Raw genomic sequence first — 14,442 nt, 5'->3', positions numbered from 1 at the left:
GAAACGCAGTACTTGGATGAAGTCAGGCCAGTGCATTTTTAATGCAAGTAGAATAAAATATATTCTTCTAAAATGAACAGAGTTGGCATCTCTACTTAGAAGGCCTTACAGTTAAAGATAGGAATGAAAGCAAGCAAACAAAAATGCCAACAACAATCTGGGATTCTGTTAATAAAGTACTGTCAAAGCAAGACGAAGGTGTTGCTTACATTTTGGTTGCACCATTGTCTTTCCCTGGAATAACATACATATGATACGATCACCAATACCATACTACACAAAGAACCCTGATATCACACCACGCTCTTTACTCCAAACTTGCCTTGGCCCAAGAATTGATGAAAGCATTGCTAGGCGTAAATGACAAACTAACAAGGCAAAAGTTCCTCTAGGGTTTAACTTTGTAATCCTAATACCTAATACAGGTACAGAGGAAGAAATAGTTATTATGTCCTAAATGCTTGAATGAAACACAAGGAAACATTTCTAGAATCTAAGAGCTGTAAGGGACTGAGTGTTTTTAGAAGAGGTGAGTTTCCCTTTTCACAGATATTTAAGCAATACACTCTCTAACTTTCACACATACTTTATCTTTCCTATAGTCTCCTCCCACCCCCTACTCCCAACCCCATCCCCTGGGCAGAAGGGTGAGAACAAATGATTGCTGAAGGATATTCCAAATTTGGGCATTCAGTACACAAAGGTAGAATGTGTCACTGTTTCCAGGGAGAAATCCTCATTAGAGCATACAAATTGCACAGCATGCACAGTTAAGCTTTGAAGGACACAATTTGGCCTATGGATTACCTAAACCCTACACATCAGGTTTATTTAACCTGCAGCATTTAACCAGCAGCATTTAACCACAAACATAACTTTCAGCCTTTACAGACATGGCTCTCAAATCATCATTCTATAGTCCTTTCCAGTCTATTTAAGCCCTTCTATCAGAGGTGGGAAACACATAAGCACATAGACGCTTCTCACTTCATCTTATTAAATTATAACCAATTTTGAAAATCTTGAAAAACAAAAGACTAGTTGCTGCCTTTTGTAGAGTCCACAGATTCCTGCACTGCCAAAAGTTCACGTGAAGTCTTGCTGAACATTAAAATAACCGAAAACAGTCACAGCCTTCCACTTGATACAGGAGTCTAACTTGGCTTGAAGGCTGCCAGTGAAAGGGAACACACCATTGTCAGAGGAAACTGCACTAATTTGCGGTTTGCCATACATTTTAGAAAATCATTTCCAATAACTGAACCACGTTTTGCTTCCTTCTAATTTCCAGAGTGACATACAAACACACATACACACACAGAAAAAAACCTCACGTAATAAAATAAAGGCATGTTCAGCAGCATCACTGAAAAAAAAACCATCCAAGATTTCTTTTATTAGAAATTGAAATAATTTATCCATTTAAGGAATCAAAAACTTACCTGAAGATTTACTTTCTGCTGTCTGTTCAAGTTCTCTGAAAGCACGATATTTATCACCAGGCTCTATGATGAAGAGACAAGAAGAAGCTCAAGTAAGGTCAGGAACCCTGAGGTCACAACTCAAGCAAGTAAGGCCGACTGGGACAGCCAGACACACTCGGCATATGGTATAAGCATTTTACACATTCACCATAAAAGGCCACTGCTAAAAACAAAGATTTACATTACAGGTCTATGAATTTAGGAACTGCTTTTACCTCCAAATGGAACAGTATTTTCAGAGGACTTGTCAGCTGCAATTCCTTTAAACACAGCGTATTTATCCATTGAAGCTGATGCTTTAGTTCCAGAAAGTGGCATCAACAAAGACGGGGCACTGAAAGGGAAAGAAAGAAATATTTCTTAATGACTAGAACATTGAGTCCTTCCCTTATCATCAAGTAGGAGCTTAGAATTAAAATGGCATATAGGTACCTAGTTAAAACTCATGGCTCCCTGCTTTGAAAGTTAGAAACTAGACGTGTGTACGTGTGTGTGTACCACAATGATTAAAAACAACATCCTTTTTCTTGAAAAATATATTGAAACAACACCCAACCAATAATTTTTTTCTAGATGCTGATTAGCATCTTTAATTTGATCAAAGATTATTAGATGCTGACCATATAATCATCTCTTTAAGCCATAGAAACAATTGGAATGGCATTGGAAATAGATTATTATAGAATGATGACCTCCTGCAATTTTAACTTAAGGTCCACGAAACTACAAAAGTGAACTGCTTCAAATAGGTATACCCAATATTTTAAAGTAAATTATGTTAACCTTAATAGGAATTATTCTCTAAAATGGGGTCAGAACGCAGAGGTGGAATAGTTAAGATAAAAATCTATTTATGAAATGTTGTTCAAGCCAAGATGTAAACTGTTCCTCTTTGATCACACTGCATCGCTAGCTAATGGCAGAAGTTCACACATCTGATAAGCAGCAGTGGAGTTAATGCAATTTGCATTTTTACAAGGCTCCAGAAGCTATCTTTGTAGCAAAACAACAATCACTTTAAAATTAGCTAAAGATACTTCTGCCTGTGGACATATTTCTCCCTGGATGGAAACAGTGTAATGAGTAGTATCAGTGCGGGTAATTCTTGGATGGCTTAAACACATACTATAAAAGCACTGCTTTTTTCCCCCTTCTTATCAGACCCAGGCAGCTCCCAGGAAGAACCACCTTTACATATGAATGACTGCATTCCAACACTGGTTTATGTCATTCAATACTTCTCCCTTGCCCCCACCCCCACACGTTATATAAATGGATTTCTATTGAGTTCTTTGCTGTCATTCAATACCCCCCCCACCACACACACATACTATATAAATGGATTTCTATTGAGTTCTTTGCCCTGTAGCAAAAATCTTTCCACAGTCATTTAAATCTTATCAGTGGCCTCCAAGCAAGGTAAGAAACCCAGTTCTTATACATGCATGCTAACAGAGGGTCTGCAGTGCTTTAGGACGTAGTGCTATCAAATACTGTAATTTCACATCACTACCAAACAGCAGCCACAAACCGTGCTTCCCCGAAAATAAGGCCTAGCCAGGCCATCAGCTCTAAAGCGTCTTTTGGAGCAAAAATAAATATAAGATCCGGCCTTATTTTAATATAAGACCAGGTCTTATGTAATGTAATGTAATGTAATGTAATGTAATGTAATATAATATAATATAATATAATACCAGGTCTTATATTAACTTTTGCTCCAAAAGACGCATTAGAGCTGATGGTCCGGCTAGGTCTTATTTATTTTCAGGGAAACACAGTAAGAGAAATGGAATATGTATCTTGACAAAAACAAGTTCCAAAAATAACCAAAGACATTCACATTGCTTACTCAAAGTCTGGTATGTTCCACTCTGTGGAAGAAATATCTAAATACTTTTTTAAAATGATGGAAAGGTGTCGAGAACATACTGAATCAGTTACTGTACCTAAAAGTTAAGCTACTATAAAAAATATTCCAGATGTTTATGCAACTGTCTATCCAAACCAACAAAACAGAAATATGAAGGCCTAACAGCCACTGATCTCAAATATAAGAGAGACACGAATAATCTTATCTAATTTCTGAATTATGATTTCTGTGGAAAATCAATAGTACATTATATTGCAAAATATCAAATTATGTGCCCCTGCCTAAAAAGCTTTTCAACAGCTAAAGTTCTAGATCTATGATGAAGAACACAAAGTAATCACTGCACAGGTGCACTCAGCTGTAATAAATCAGTTTTAGCTCCAGCAGATAAAATATGGGCAAGCAGATGTGCACTGGGACGAAATGGTAGGAGCTGAAACTTAACACGAACAATGGGGAGAGAAATTTGAAGAGTAAAACTATGAATAAAGAATAAGGATTAGGGCCATCCCGGTGGTCCAGGTGGTTGGAGCACAGTGCTCCTAATGCCAAGGTGGCCAGTTCGATTCCCACATGGGCCAGTGAACTGCGCCCTCTACAGCTAAGATTGTGAAGAATGGCTCTCCCTGGAGCTGGGCTGCCGTGAGCTGCTGCCAGGAGCCGCACAAGAGCTGCTGTGAGCAGCCGACAGATGACTGGAGACCGACTGCCTCAACTGGGGGACAGCACAAGGCTCATAATACCAGCATGGGCCAGGGAGCTGTGTCCTACACAACCAGACTGAGAAACAACAGCTTGAACCGGAGAGGGGGCAGGGGGTGGCGAGGAGGAAGAAGGGGAAAAAAAACACAACAATTTAAAAAGACTAAGGATTAATGTAGAAAGCATGAGAGTAAGGAGTCTTAATTCTCTTAGTTATACTAGGCTTCTCATCATAAATACAATGTTAACTATATTCAACTCTTTTCTACCTGTTTCCATGCTGAGAATTATTTGTTTTTGAAGAAGCAGGTAAATCTTGGAAATCACTGAATGAGTCATCAAGGGATCCTGACTTAGAAGCATCTTGAAAATCTTGGAAGTCATCCTCCTCTGGTTTTACCACCTAGGTTTAGAGGACATTTAAATAGCATCAAATTGATAAAATAGTAAGTAACAAATCAAAGGTTTGAGGTTTGTCAACCTCAAAGACTACCCTGTAAATCTCTGCATTTAGGTACAAGTACCTAATTTTAGAAGGATACCTTTTAGAGAACATATCAACTCAAATGCTTAGGTCAGGAATTCTGTCTTATGTTTTTAGACACTTCTTGTACAAATGGTAAAAAACTGGTTTAAAGGGCTAGCTATACAATTTTTAAACAGCTAAATCACATTTAATAGATGACTGAGAACCCACCATCTTTAACACACATTTTATACATGTTTGTAAATTACAAAAGTGATATAAACTTGTTAGAATCCATTACACACATAGTCAGCAGTGATCACTGACGTCTAATCCCATGCTCTAGAAGTGAGTACTGTTAAAAGCTCATTTGTTTTATAGAGAACTGAGCTTATACTGTTTTGCATTTTAAAAATGTAATTATGACTTGAACATCTTTTTGATGCAGTACATGTAGGTCATTCATTTTAATGATCAAATAATTTGCCACTGTATGAATGAACCAAAACTTATATAACCTTTCTTTTCCTGATGGACATTTAGCTATTTCTAATTTTTTTACTCTACAACAAATATCCTTGTGTATATCTTTGCTACAATTTGAGTTACTATTTCTGTGGGATAAATTCCAACTAGTGTGACTGCTAGGTCAGAAGATACAGACATTTAGAATTTTGATAGCTATTGCCAAGCCTGCCTTCCAAAAAGGCTGTACCAATAAACCCTTTTCCCTACGTTTTCACTGACACCAAGTATTGTATGTTTTAAAAAATATTTGCTAATCTGAGAAGTGAAAAATAAACTGAAGCATTTTAATTTCATGTTTAACAGCTTCCTCAAAAGACACAACCTAAGAATTTAATTAACTTTATTAGGCTTGATGTTTAAAATGTATATAAAGAACAATAAATGTTTAACTAAACTTCAAGTATCTTAAGGCTTAACAAATTGCTTCATGTTTTTTAAATAACGAAAAATTAAATGTTGTTATTGCTTTAATACTGTTTAGTTTTCACCTCCAGTGTCCATCATAATCCAGCAATCTTCTATGCATCCCCGGAAAAAAAGTTGCCCAAATTCACTTTCAGGGATTATTTGGAATATGCAGTTTCTCCATTTACCTGATTTGCCTGGTAAGTTGGCATGAAGCCACTGGAAGCCTGGGCTGCAGCTCCCCCTACTGGTCCAATAAGGTTAATGCCCATGACTGGCTGTCCCACGTTGAGGGGCATGGAGCCTGCAGAGCCTGAAGGTATCCCTGTTGGCTGACTCACTGCGGTGGGCAAAGTCATAGGAAAGCCACTTAAAGTTGGAACAGGAGCCGCTGGGAACTGGTTTAAAGCATCAGGACTCATGGCAGGAATACCCCTCTACACAAAACAGGAGGAAAATGGGAACATTTTAGAGGATTGCAAACCACGTATAAGCTAAATCTGGCAAAGAGACATCTAAATGTAAAATCTGTAGCCTAGGTATGTTTCCACTCTCTCCCCAAACTCATGCATTTGATACAAGAAAATAAGTTACAAGGTTAACATAAACCTAATATTTAGCAAAGAAATGGCCATCAACTCTGACATTTTCACCCTCTGGCAAGTTTGGTTGAATTTACTATAATCAGATGATTACATATGTGACAAATGATTTTGTAATATAAGAAAAATTGCTACCAGAGAATACTTTATCTATATCTAAGGAATTTTAAATAAGGACTTCAAAGGACAGAGTAATTTCACTATTACTAACTTTCAAGTTCAGAAGGGATACAGTCAGGCCAGAGGATGTTAATATGTTAAACAGTTTCTAAACAAAGGAATATTTTGCTAGTATGTGCTTCATATAAATTATAAATTTTTGAAGTACTGTGTCTTGAAAATAACCTAAATTTGAATATTCAAGGAATTCCACAAGGTTGTAGTCATAAAGGATTCATATTCTTTCAATTTATATCGAAAAGTTATTTGATTTAAGAAATAATGTCTACCTGTGTTACTGCTATCATGGCGAGAACAGTATAAAGTTCTTCTTTAGTCAGTTTGCCAGGTGTAGTTCGATTAGCTAAGGCCCATATCTGTCCAAGAGTTTCCCTGGGAAGTCCAGATGACATCAGAATGGGATAAAGTTTAGCAGTGTCTATTCCAGTTGAAGTCATTGTGGTTTCTAAGATTTTCTTATAGGCATCTATGAAAGGCAAGACCAGATTACAAAGATAAACACATTACAACTGATCTTTTTGTTGTTGTTATTGTTGTCATTATTGCTTGTATAAGAATAATCTTAAAGTGCTTTAATAAAACTAAAGCCACGTCAGGGTTTGAAGTGCTGTAAAAGTACTCAAGTGGAACTATCCAGCAGACAATTCGGGTCTGGAGCTTAGAAGAGAGGTTGGTGCTTGGCCCTAAAGATGAAAATTGGGGACTAAAGGTAAGAGAAAGTCTTCTAATTCAGTAGACGATAGTAACAAAAATGAGATGGAGATAGTAGGCAGATGCTTTGGACTTTAAAAGAGAAGCTGTAGAGTAATGATGGTGGGAATAGTCTGAAAATAGCAGTTGGAAGCAAGAATTATATCAACACCATGTTTTTCTTGTCCCAATAAATGAGAAGCCGTGAGAAAAAACATCATTGGGTACGGTGCTATGGAAAAAAAGCCTTCAGAGAAAGACACAATTTCAGTTAAGGTGAGGAAGCAGAAAAAAAGGAACTGTTGGGGAGTTTTTCACAATAGAATGGGGTTTCCAAAGGAAAAAGTGAGAAAGGCTGTGAAAACTAGGGTTGCCATGTCAAGTACAGGATGCCAATACTGCATGGGGCATACTTATACCAAACAATTTTTTGCTGTTTATCTGAAATTCAAATTTAACTGCATGTTCTGTATGCTTATTTGCTAAATCTGGCAACCTTAGTTTGAAGAATTTTGGGGGCTGAAGTGGGTAGGGCTAAGGTAGACTGCAAAAAATATTTAAAGCAAAAATTTTACATCTATATTTAAATATGAATTACAGGTTAATAGCTTGGCCATAACAACACATATTTTGACTAGGAAATTATGTGTGCACGTATTTTGAAAGGAGGAGAAAGAAAGAAATACAATCTGGCAGAATATGGATAGAACTCTAGAAGATACCAAGATCCACATTTTTTTTGTCTGCCTTGAAGAAAGAGAGGAGGAAGAAAGGATGCAAACTATCTAATGGGCAGGTGGAAGAAAACCTATATTTATGTACAACTGAAGTCCCATACTGGTTTGGGAAATTAGCCTTTCAATTTGTGATTATGTGATTATGATGAAAAGTAGGCATTACTGGTTTTTTCCAAAAAGAAGTTCAGCTATAGGAATCTTGTATGAGTTTTATTTAATCAAATGTATAACCAATCTAGAAAACTAAGGATCTGATGAAAGTTATCTTTAGTTTACAAGAGGTTGGCAAAGTAGAGCAAATTGAGTAAGTTACAATTTATTAAGATTGGTTAACATATGCTGCTGTAATGGTCATTATTCTGTGCACATCAACCACGCTTAAATAGAATTTTTCCTTGTGTCAACTGAGTCCTACCACAAAATGTGTACCTTAGTGGTATTTTTTGGCTCAGCAGTAATACTTAAAGAAAAAAGTAAACATCATCTTCCAGTGTAGAAAAAGATGCCATTTGATCTTTCACTTCATATACTATCATATGACAAAAGTTGTAAGAATATTGTTAAAAATATAAGCTGATCACCAAGAGTTCAGAAAATTGCATTAAACATATTGGTACTACTCTTGATATGTTATTAATAATCTATAAATAAATTTTTGGTAATGTCTTTTAAAGCATGATAAATCTAAGAAAAGCTTTTAGAAATAAAAGTATATGATGATCAATAAAACATTAAAGCAAAATATTTCTCCAACATTTATAGTTATTTCATATGGGAGGCAGCCTTAAGAAACACTTGATCTATTTAATTTTCTGTACTCTTTCAAAAAAACAATAAACAAGAAAAAAGTTACAATTCCTTCTGCATATTTTGTAACCACAACAGTAACTATTCAAAACTACATTTACAACATTTAAAGCAAAATATACAGATGGGAATCCTGGACAAAGAAGCTATTTTACCTGGAACCAAACTCTCATTGTAAATCCAAGGAGGCATTCTGGGCTGAACAGGATCCTGTGAGGGAAATACTCCCACACCTAGAAGATAAGGAACAATATCCAATGTACATAATGGTCCATATAGAAGATGTGAAAACCACACTGAGTAATGGTTTTTTAATAAAAAGAGCACTGGCTAGAGACACTAAAAAAAAAAAAGTCACCAATACAACTAAAATATCTGGTTTCTAAACAACTCATACATTAACTATGTTCTAAAAAGTAAATTAAAATACAACAACACCTAAGATGTACCAAATCAATATTCTGAATCATATGAGGCTTGCACCATTTCACATGTATTACAAATTAAAGAAAAAACGATGGTAGTTTACAAATTATATATGTAAAAAAAGATAGTTGCCCAAGCTTTACTTGCAGCTTTTAATCACGTTTCTTAATAAAAATCTGATATTTTTTTACTTGAATATGACACTGCTGCCTTGGATGTATAGGATTTTTGACTTTTATTTTGTCCAGTGAAACATCCTCTGAGAGTTTACCTCATAGGCTGCTCACATTCTAATTCATCTCTGCAAGCTGACTGTAGAAAAATTTGATCTTTTAGGCAGCGATGTATATGATTTATTTTTATTTCAGAGAAGCAAAACCATATGCTCATTGGTGACTTTTCCAGTTAAATTTTAACTTTTCAACCTTTATGGAAGAACACAAAATGCAAGAGGGAAAAAAAGAAGTTTCATAAACAGAAGAGAAATTTCAGGAATTATTCTGATTAAAAAATAAAAAATAGATATATATCAAAAAATTTAGAAAAAGAATAAGAGTGTATTGAAGGAATTCACAGCAAAATTGTAGGGGTTAATTGGAGAAAGGAATGCATTATATATATTTTAAGCAAAATTTCAATTAGCAAAATCAAGCAGCATTCATTTTAAGATTAATGCTTAAGGTGTTAGCATTTGAGCAACATTTGGTTAAATGAACTTTTGGCTGAATATTTCATGAGCTCACCACTCTCTTCAATGGGCAGGTTTTGGTCTGAAGTCTTTTCTGCCTCTGTAGTAGTGGTACCACTTACACGTCCATCTACAGCACCCCTGTTACTGGCTGTTAAACTGGGATGGTTCTTACTGGAACCTGGGCCTTGGGCTTTGTGCCCAATTTCAGAAGTATTTAATTTAATTTGTTCCTGCCCAGATGTACTTATATCACAAGATACTAGGAGCTTCTCCTCCAAGGAAGGGCCTAAACAAACAGTATGAAGGGATTATTTGTATATAACTGCAAATTTCTATTTTTTTCAATCATCCATGTCCACCCCCAGATTCTAAAGGGAAGACCCTGCCACGTATAATGTGAATTCTGAAATAATTCAATCACTACACATTTGTATAGGACTTGAGAGACTTAGCAATTTTAGAGAACTTAAACATCATTATCTACTTTGATTTTTCAAGAATTCCATGAGACAGTAGGAAGAATGGTATAGTGGAAGGAGTATTACCTTAGAAATCTGGTGACTCACACAAGATACAGACACTTCCACTAACTACTGGGAAGACCCTTGGCCAGTAACATTTTCTCTGGATCTGTTTCTACACCTGTCAACTGAGAAAGCTTGGACTAAGCACAAGTCAGCTAAGACCCCTCTCAGCAGTATTCTAAGTCTCAAGACGTAGTGTGTAACTGTCCCTCCATCCCCATTATTTCACAAGTGATAACACTGAGGTACAGAAATGTTTAAAGATTTGTCTGAGGACAGACTGAGAGTAAATGAAGTACTTGAACTAAGGAGAGCACTTTCTAAAGCAGCTTTCCCTGGCTTATTACGCTTAAAAAACTGAGACTGGTGATTTTCCCAAACAAGAGTAATCTCCTGAAGAAATCAGTGTGTTTGTTTTTAAAGTTCTGAGGTGTTTTAAATAGCTCCTAATTTAGAAGCAAAAGTTTTAAATCAAACTTTTGATTTAAAGTGATGCGCCCCCCCAACCCCCGGAATTTAAAAATCTAGATTCTTATCTTGAATTTCAATAGCAATCATATATTCAGGAATGTTTCTTTGTCAAAATCATTGCATTATTCTACTTACATAAGAATAAATGATCCTAGATTACCTTAAGAATATTTCCGTTAACCTTCTAGGAGTCACCTGTTCTATGTACATTGTATGAGGCTGAAGCAGTTGAGAAATAAGGAATTTGCCCAGGGACACAATGTAAGGCAAAAGACACTGGAATCTGACCTGGAGGGAGAGGCTGTGCTCCAGCCTTCTGTGTGTGCAACTGGCCAAGTGGGGTGGTGGGATGGAAAGACTGAAAAGGCTGGGAAGTGGAAGAAGGCCCACGTGTGGGAACTTCAACAGGCCCCTGCATAAAGTCACTGAATTCTTCTTCATCAAGAAAGGCAGGTGATGGGGAGACAGTTTTAGTAGAATGAGATGATGTGGGATAATCTGCAAAATGGAAAATGGTAATGAAACACACAGAAATGAAAATCAACAGGGAAAAAAGAAATTAAGATGTAGTACAATTCTAAAAGAATGTACTGAAACATGAATAGTGAAGGTGAACAAGAAATAATGTAACAATAGTCAAATGGAATTATACAGTGAATGCAAAACACTTCGATGTCTATTTACACACAATTTTTTGTCTTTTTAAAAAGAGAACCAATTTTGCATTTGGTTCAAAAACAAAAACTGTAAAACTCAAAACCTTCCTTCTTTTATTGTTAATACTATTTTTTTTCCTGAGACCATTAATAATATACATCAAAGTGGTGATTACTTTTGAGACTCAAGTGATCTGTATATCTGGATAATATTCTCTCAAACCAATACACACCAGAAATAAGAAATACCAAATGCTGCCGAAGACATTTTAGACAGATACATGCTCTGATGATTAAATTTCATTATGCCAATACATACTTGTAATTTTGATATATCATACCTAATCCACACACTTTGCATACTTCCCATTTCAGTAAAGTTACCATGTAAGGAATGAAAATTACAAAGGAGACAGAAAAGATTAAACACATTACCAAGGTGATGTTTTCTTGCGAAAAGCATCAAAACTGGGATACCATAAAATGCTAAGTCAAACAACTCAACAGTCAATTTAAGAAAGCAAAAGGTTGACTGAGGACTATGTTTAAAAGATCTTTGGTTCTAAGGCATATAAACATCACTGTTGCTTTTTACTGTTAAATGTGAGATTCACTTATGTAATAAACCTTCTCTACAGGACTGCATTTAATATGAGGCCCATTAAAAATACCAATGTTGTCATGTTTTTAATTACTTTGAATTGCTGTAACATTTCCTGAAGCCTAATGTCACAAGGGGCAGCCTTTTTTTAAAAAGGCTCTCATCTGAAAAATGGGAACACTACATGCTTCTTTTTAACATTTCTCTTTTGGGTCTGTGAAATAAAGCCTGGAAACACTGAAAGTTCTATGAAAGATGCAAAATGAGTACGCAAAATTACTGCCTTAACTTTGTTTAAAAAAGAAAAAAATCCATGCCACAATAAATTCCAGCTCTCCCAATAACAGTTACTGAGTGTGGAGTGTGGGTTTAAGTTCTCCATTTGGGTTCTCAGACCAATACTGGTAGAAAACAGTAGCAATGGAAAACTGAGAGCTACTATGAACGGTTTTTAAATGGACCCTGACTATTATTAGCAATAAGGCTGCAAAGACTAAATAAATGTCTCTTTGTATCTGACTGAAATTATATTAATTCTATGCAGTATGTATTTTGGCTTATAAACTCTTGCAGCTTTCTATACGATTAACAGGTATAAAAATACGATCAATAATTTGTATACTCAATATTTTAAGATAAATAGTCTATTGGGGGAAAATAAGAGGTGCCTTTGGTGGTAAAAAGGCTAGAAACTCCATACACTTTAGGGCTACATTTAAGACTCTCAACTAGAGAAGCTCTGAAATTTCCTTGGGCTTGCTTCAGAAAAATCTTTTTCTGGCTAAGCATGAAGCAGTTAACTAGAAAGAGATACCTGCACATACGTTGCTTTAACTCACAACATTATTTGAACATCAAAACACCAATTTATTATTTAACATTGAGGTTGCTAAACCACACCTGGTTGTCCAAAAAGGGCATTCAATCTGGGTAGAGCAGTGTTTTACGTAACAATGACCATTCCTCTGGCTGCCTTCTCCTTTTCTTAAGTTCCATGCTGGGTCCAGTTACAGCATTCCAATGTCTATTCTTAAATTACTTCTTGATTGGCTGATTCAGCTTGTAATTTTCATTTTTAGATATCATTTTTCCTTTCTGAACTCAATCTGATTGCTAATATCCATTCTCTTTTCAATCTTAGTGTATATTTTACTTTGGGCATATTTTGGGAATGATAATCTGAGTATATAATCTAACAAGTGAAGTTAATAGGACAGAGTCGAAGCCGTCCCAGAAAGTCAAGAACTGGTTACTATGCCAATATGAGATTATTCCCTTCTGACATCACCTAAACAAGGTACTATATATAATACAAGGATTTAAGATAAAACTTATCAATGTAATATGTATCAGCAGGAAATAGTACTTGATTGGCTGAATGATTTCTGAAAACTGTTCATCTATTAATGGAACATTATTCTTGAAATCAGTTGAGGATAAAATGTCAACTATCAAATTTTTAAAAAGGATGTGGTAAGTTACCTAAAGACAAGACTCATTTCAACTGCTCAATGTTCAAAACACATGCAAAAGACCCCCCAAAAAAATATCCCTTTACCCTGCTCTAACTAGGCACTTTTTTGTGCTTATGTGATGATAAATGATAATAAAAGCTACAAAGAAATGTATAAAAGAAACTAAAATTTCATGAGGAACATTATTAAACCTATGACTTTTTTCCCCATCACTTTTTTTAAGGGCGCATTTAAAAATTTTGTAAGTTTAATCACACTGAATAAAACCTGAAATGGCTCATAAAAAGTAAAATTCTTTTAAAACAATGAGAATGAGAGGATAAACTCCTTTATTACACTTGCTTTGAATGAATGGATTTTACTAATGTTAACATACTCTTTTATACATAAGATTTACAAGTGAAGTTATCTACTGACATTTACTAGAAGACAGAGGTTTTTCTTGCCAACATAGGTATCCATCCAGATCAGAGCTCTTAACCCAGTGTAAAATCTGTACTTAGCTTGAAGGAAGAGCTCAGCATTGACTCTTCACATAAATCACCTTCCAACAGAAGAAAAATTTTAAATTCAAACTACCTGGTTTCTTAGGGTGCGATGCTGGAGTAGGGTGCATCTTAGCATCTCTGGAAAACCCATCTAAGTTTCCTTTTATGGCTTCCAAAGCATCATCTCTACTCTTCTCTCCTGTCTAAGAAACAATAAATGTATGGATATTTTTTCACTTATCTCTTACTTCACCCTAAATCCTCCCAAATTTAAAGAAAGTGCAGATATTAGTCTGTTTCCAGTATTTTTACCACATACTTCTGATAGTGAATTCTCCAAGTTAGAAACACATTGGTAACTGTATAAAACAAAGGCATAAAGTGACACTCTATAGAATATAAAAATGTTAAAAGGCCCATTTATAAATATTTTAGGATACAACTGTTAGGTATTCTGTACTAGTTTCCCAAAAATGATTACAAACATTCTAATAATAGTAAAAAAGAGTTGAGAAGATTGGCTGATATCATTTCCCTTAACAATAGACTGTCTTTACAGAAGAAAAATCCTTCACTTTTGAACTTAGGTAAACTAAAATGAAATCAACCACAGCCTCAGCTTTGGGCTGGTGCCTA

General features: G+C 35.4%; 1 protein-coding gene across 9 annotated transcripts in view; it reads right to left on the bottom strand.

The window, feature by feature from the left end:
• SYNRG (synergin gamma) overlaps positions 1-14,442 on the bottom strand; it is a 67,190-nt gene that overhangs the window by 32,597 nt on the left and 20,151 nt on the right. For 4 of the 9 annotated variants that reach the window (XM_033090729.1, XM_033090726.1, XM_033090725.1 and 1 more), the window contains exons 6-14: positions 13,898-14,009; positions 10,875-11,084; positions 9,644-9,877; positions 8,630-8,707; positions 6,510-6,706; positions 5,647-5,895; positions 4,329-4,462; positions 1,700-1,818; positions 1,443-1,505 (exon numbers count right to left, since the gene is read on the bottom strand). In XM_033090729.1, the coding sequence (XP_032946620.1) occupies positions 1,443-1,505; positions 1,700-1,818; positions 4,329-4,462; positions 5,647-5,895; positions 6,510-6,706; positions 8,630-8,707; positions 9,644-9,877; positions 10,875-11,084; positions 13,898-14,009 (1,396 nt within the window). The remainder of the gene's footprint in view (positions 1-1,442; positions 1,506-1,699; positions 1,819-4,328; positions 4,463-5,646; positions 5,896-6,509; positions 6,707-8,629; positions 8,708-9,643; positions 9,878-10,874; positions 11,085-13,897; positions 14,010-14,442) is intronic. The other 5 variants (XM_033090732.1, XM_033090734.1, XM_033090733.1 and 2 more) reach the window with 3 other exon arrangements.

The sequence above is a fragment of the Rhinolophus ferrumequinum genome, chromosome 21 (assembly GCF_004115265.2).
Source record: "Rhinolophus ferrumequinum isolate MPI-CBG mRhiFer1 chromosome 21, mRhiFer1_v1.p, whole genome shotgun sequence".
Lineage (NCBI taxonomy): Eukaryota > Metazoa > Chordata > Mammalia > Chiroptera > Rhinolophidae > Rhinolophus > Rhinolophus ferrumequinum.
Note: the sequence above shows the minus strand (reverse complement) of the source record. Positions and strands in the feature narration are given on the sequence as shown.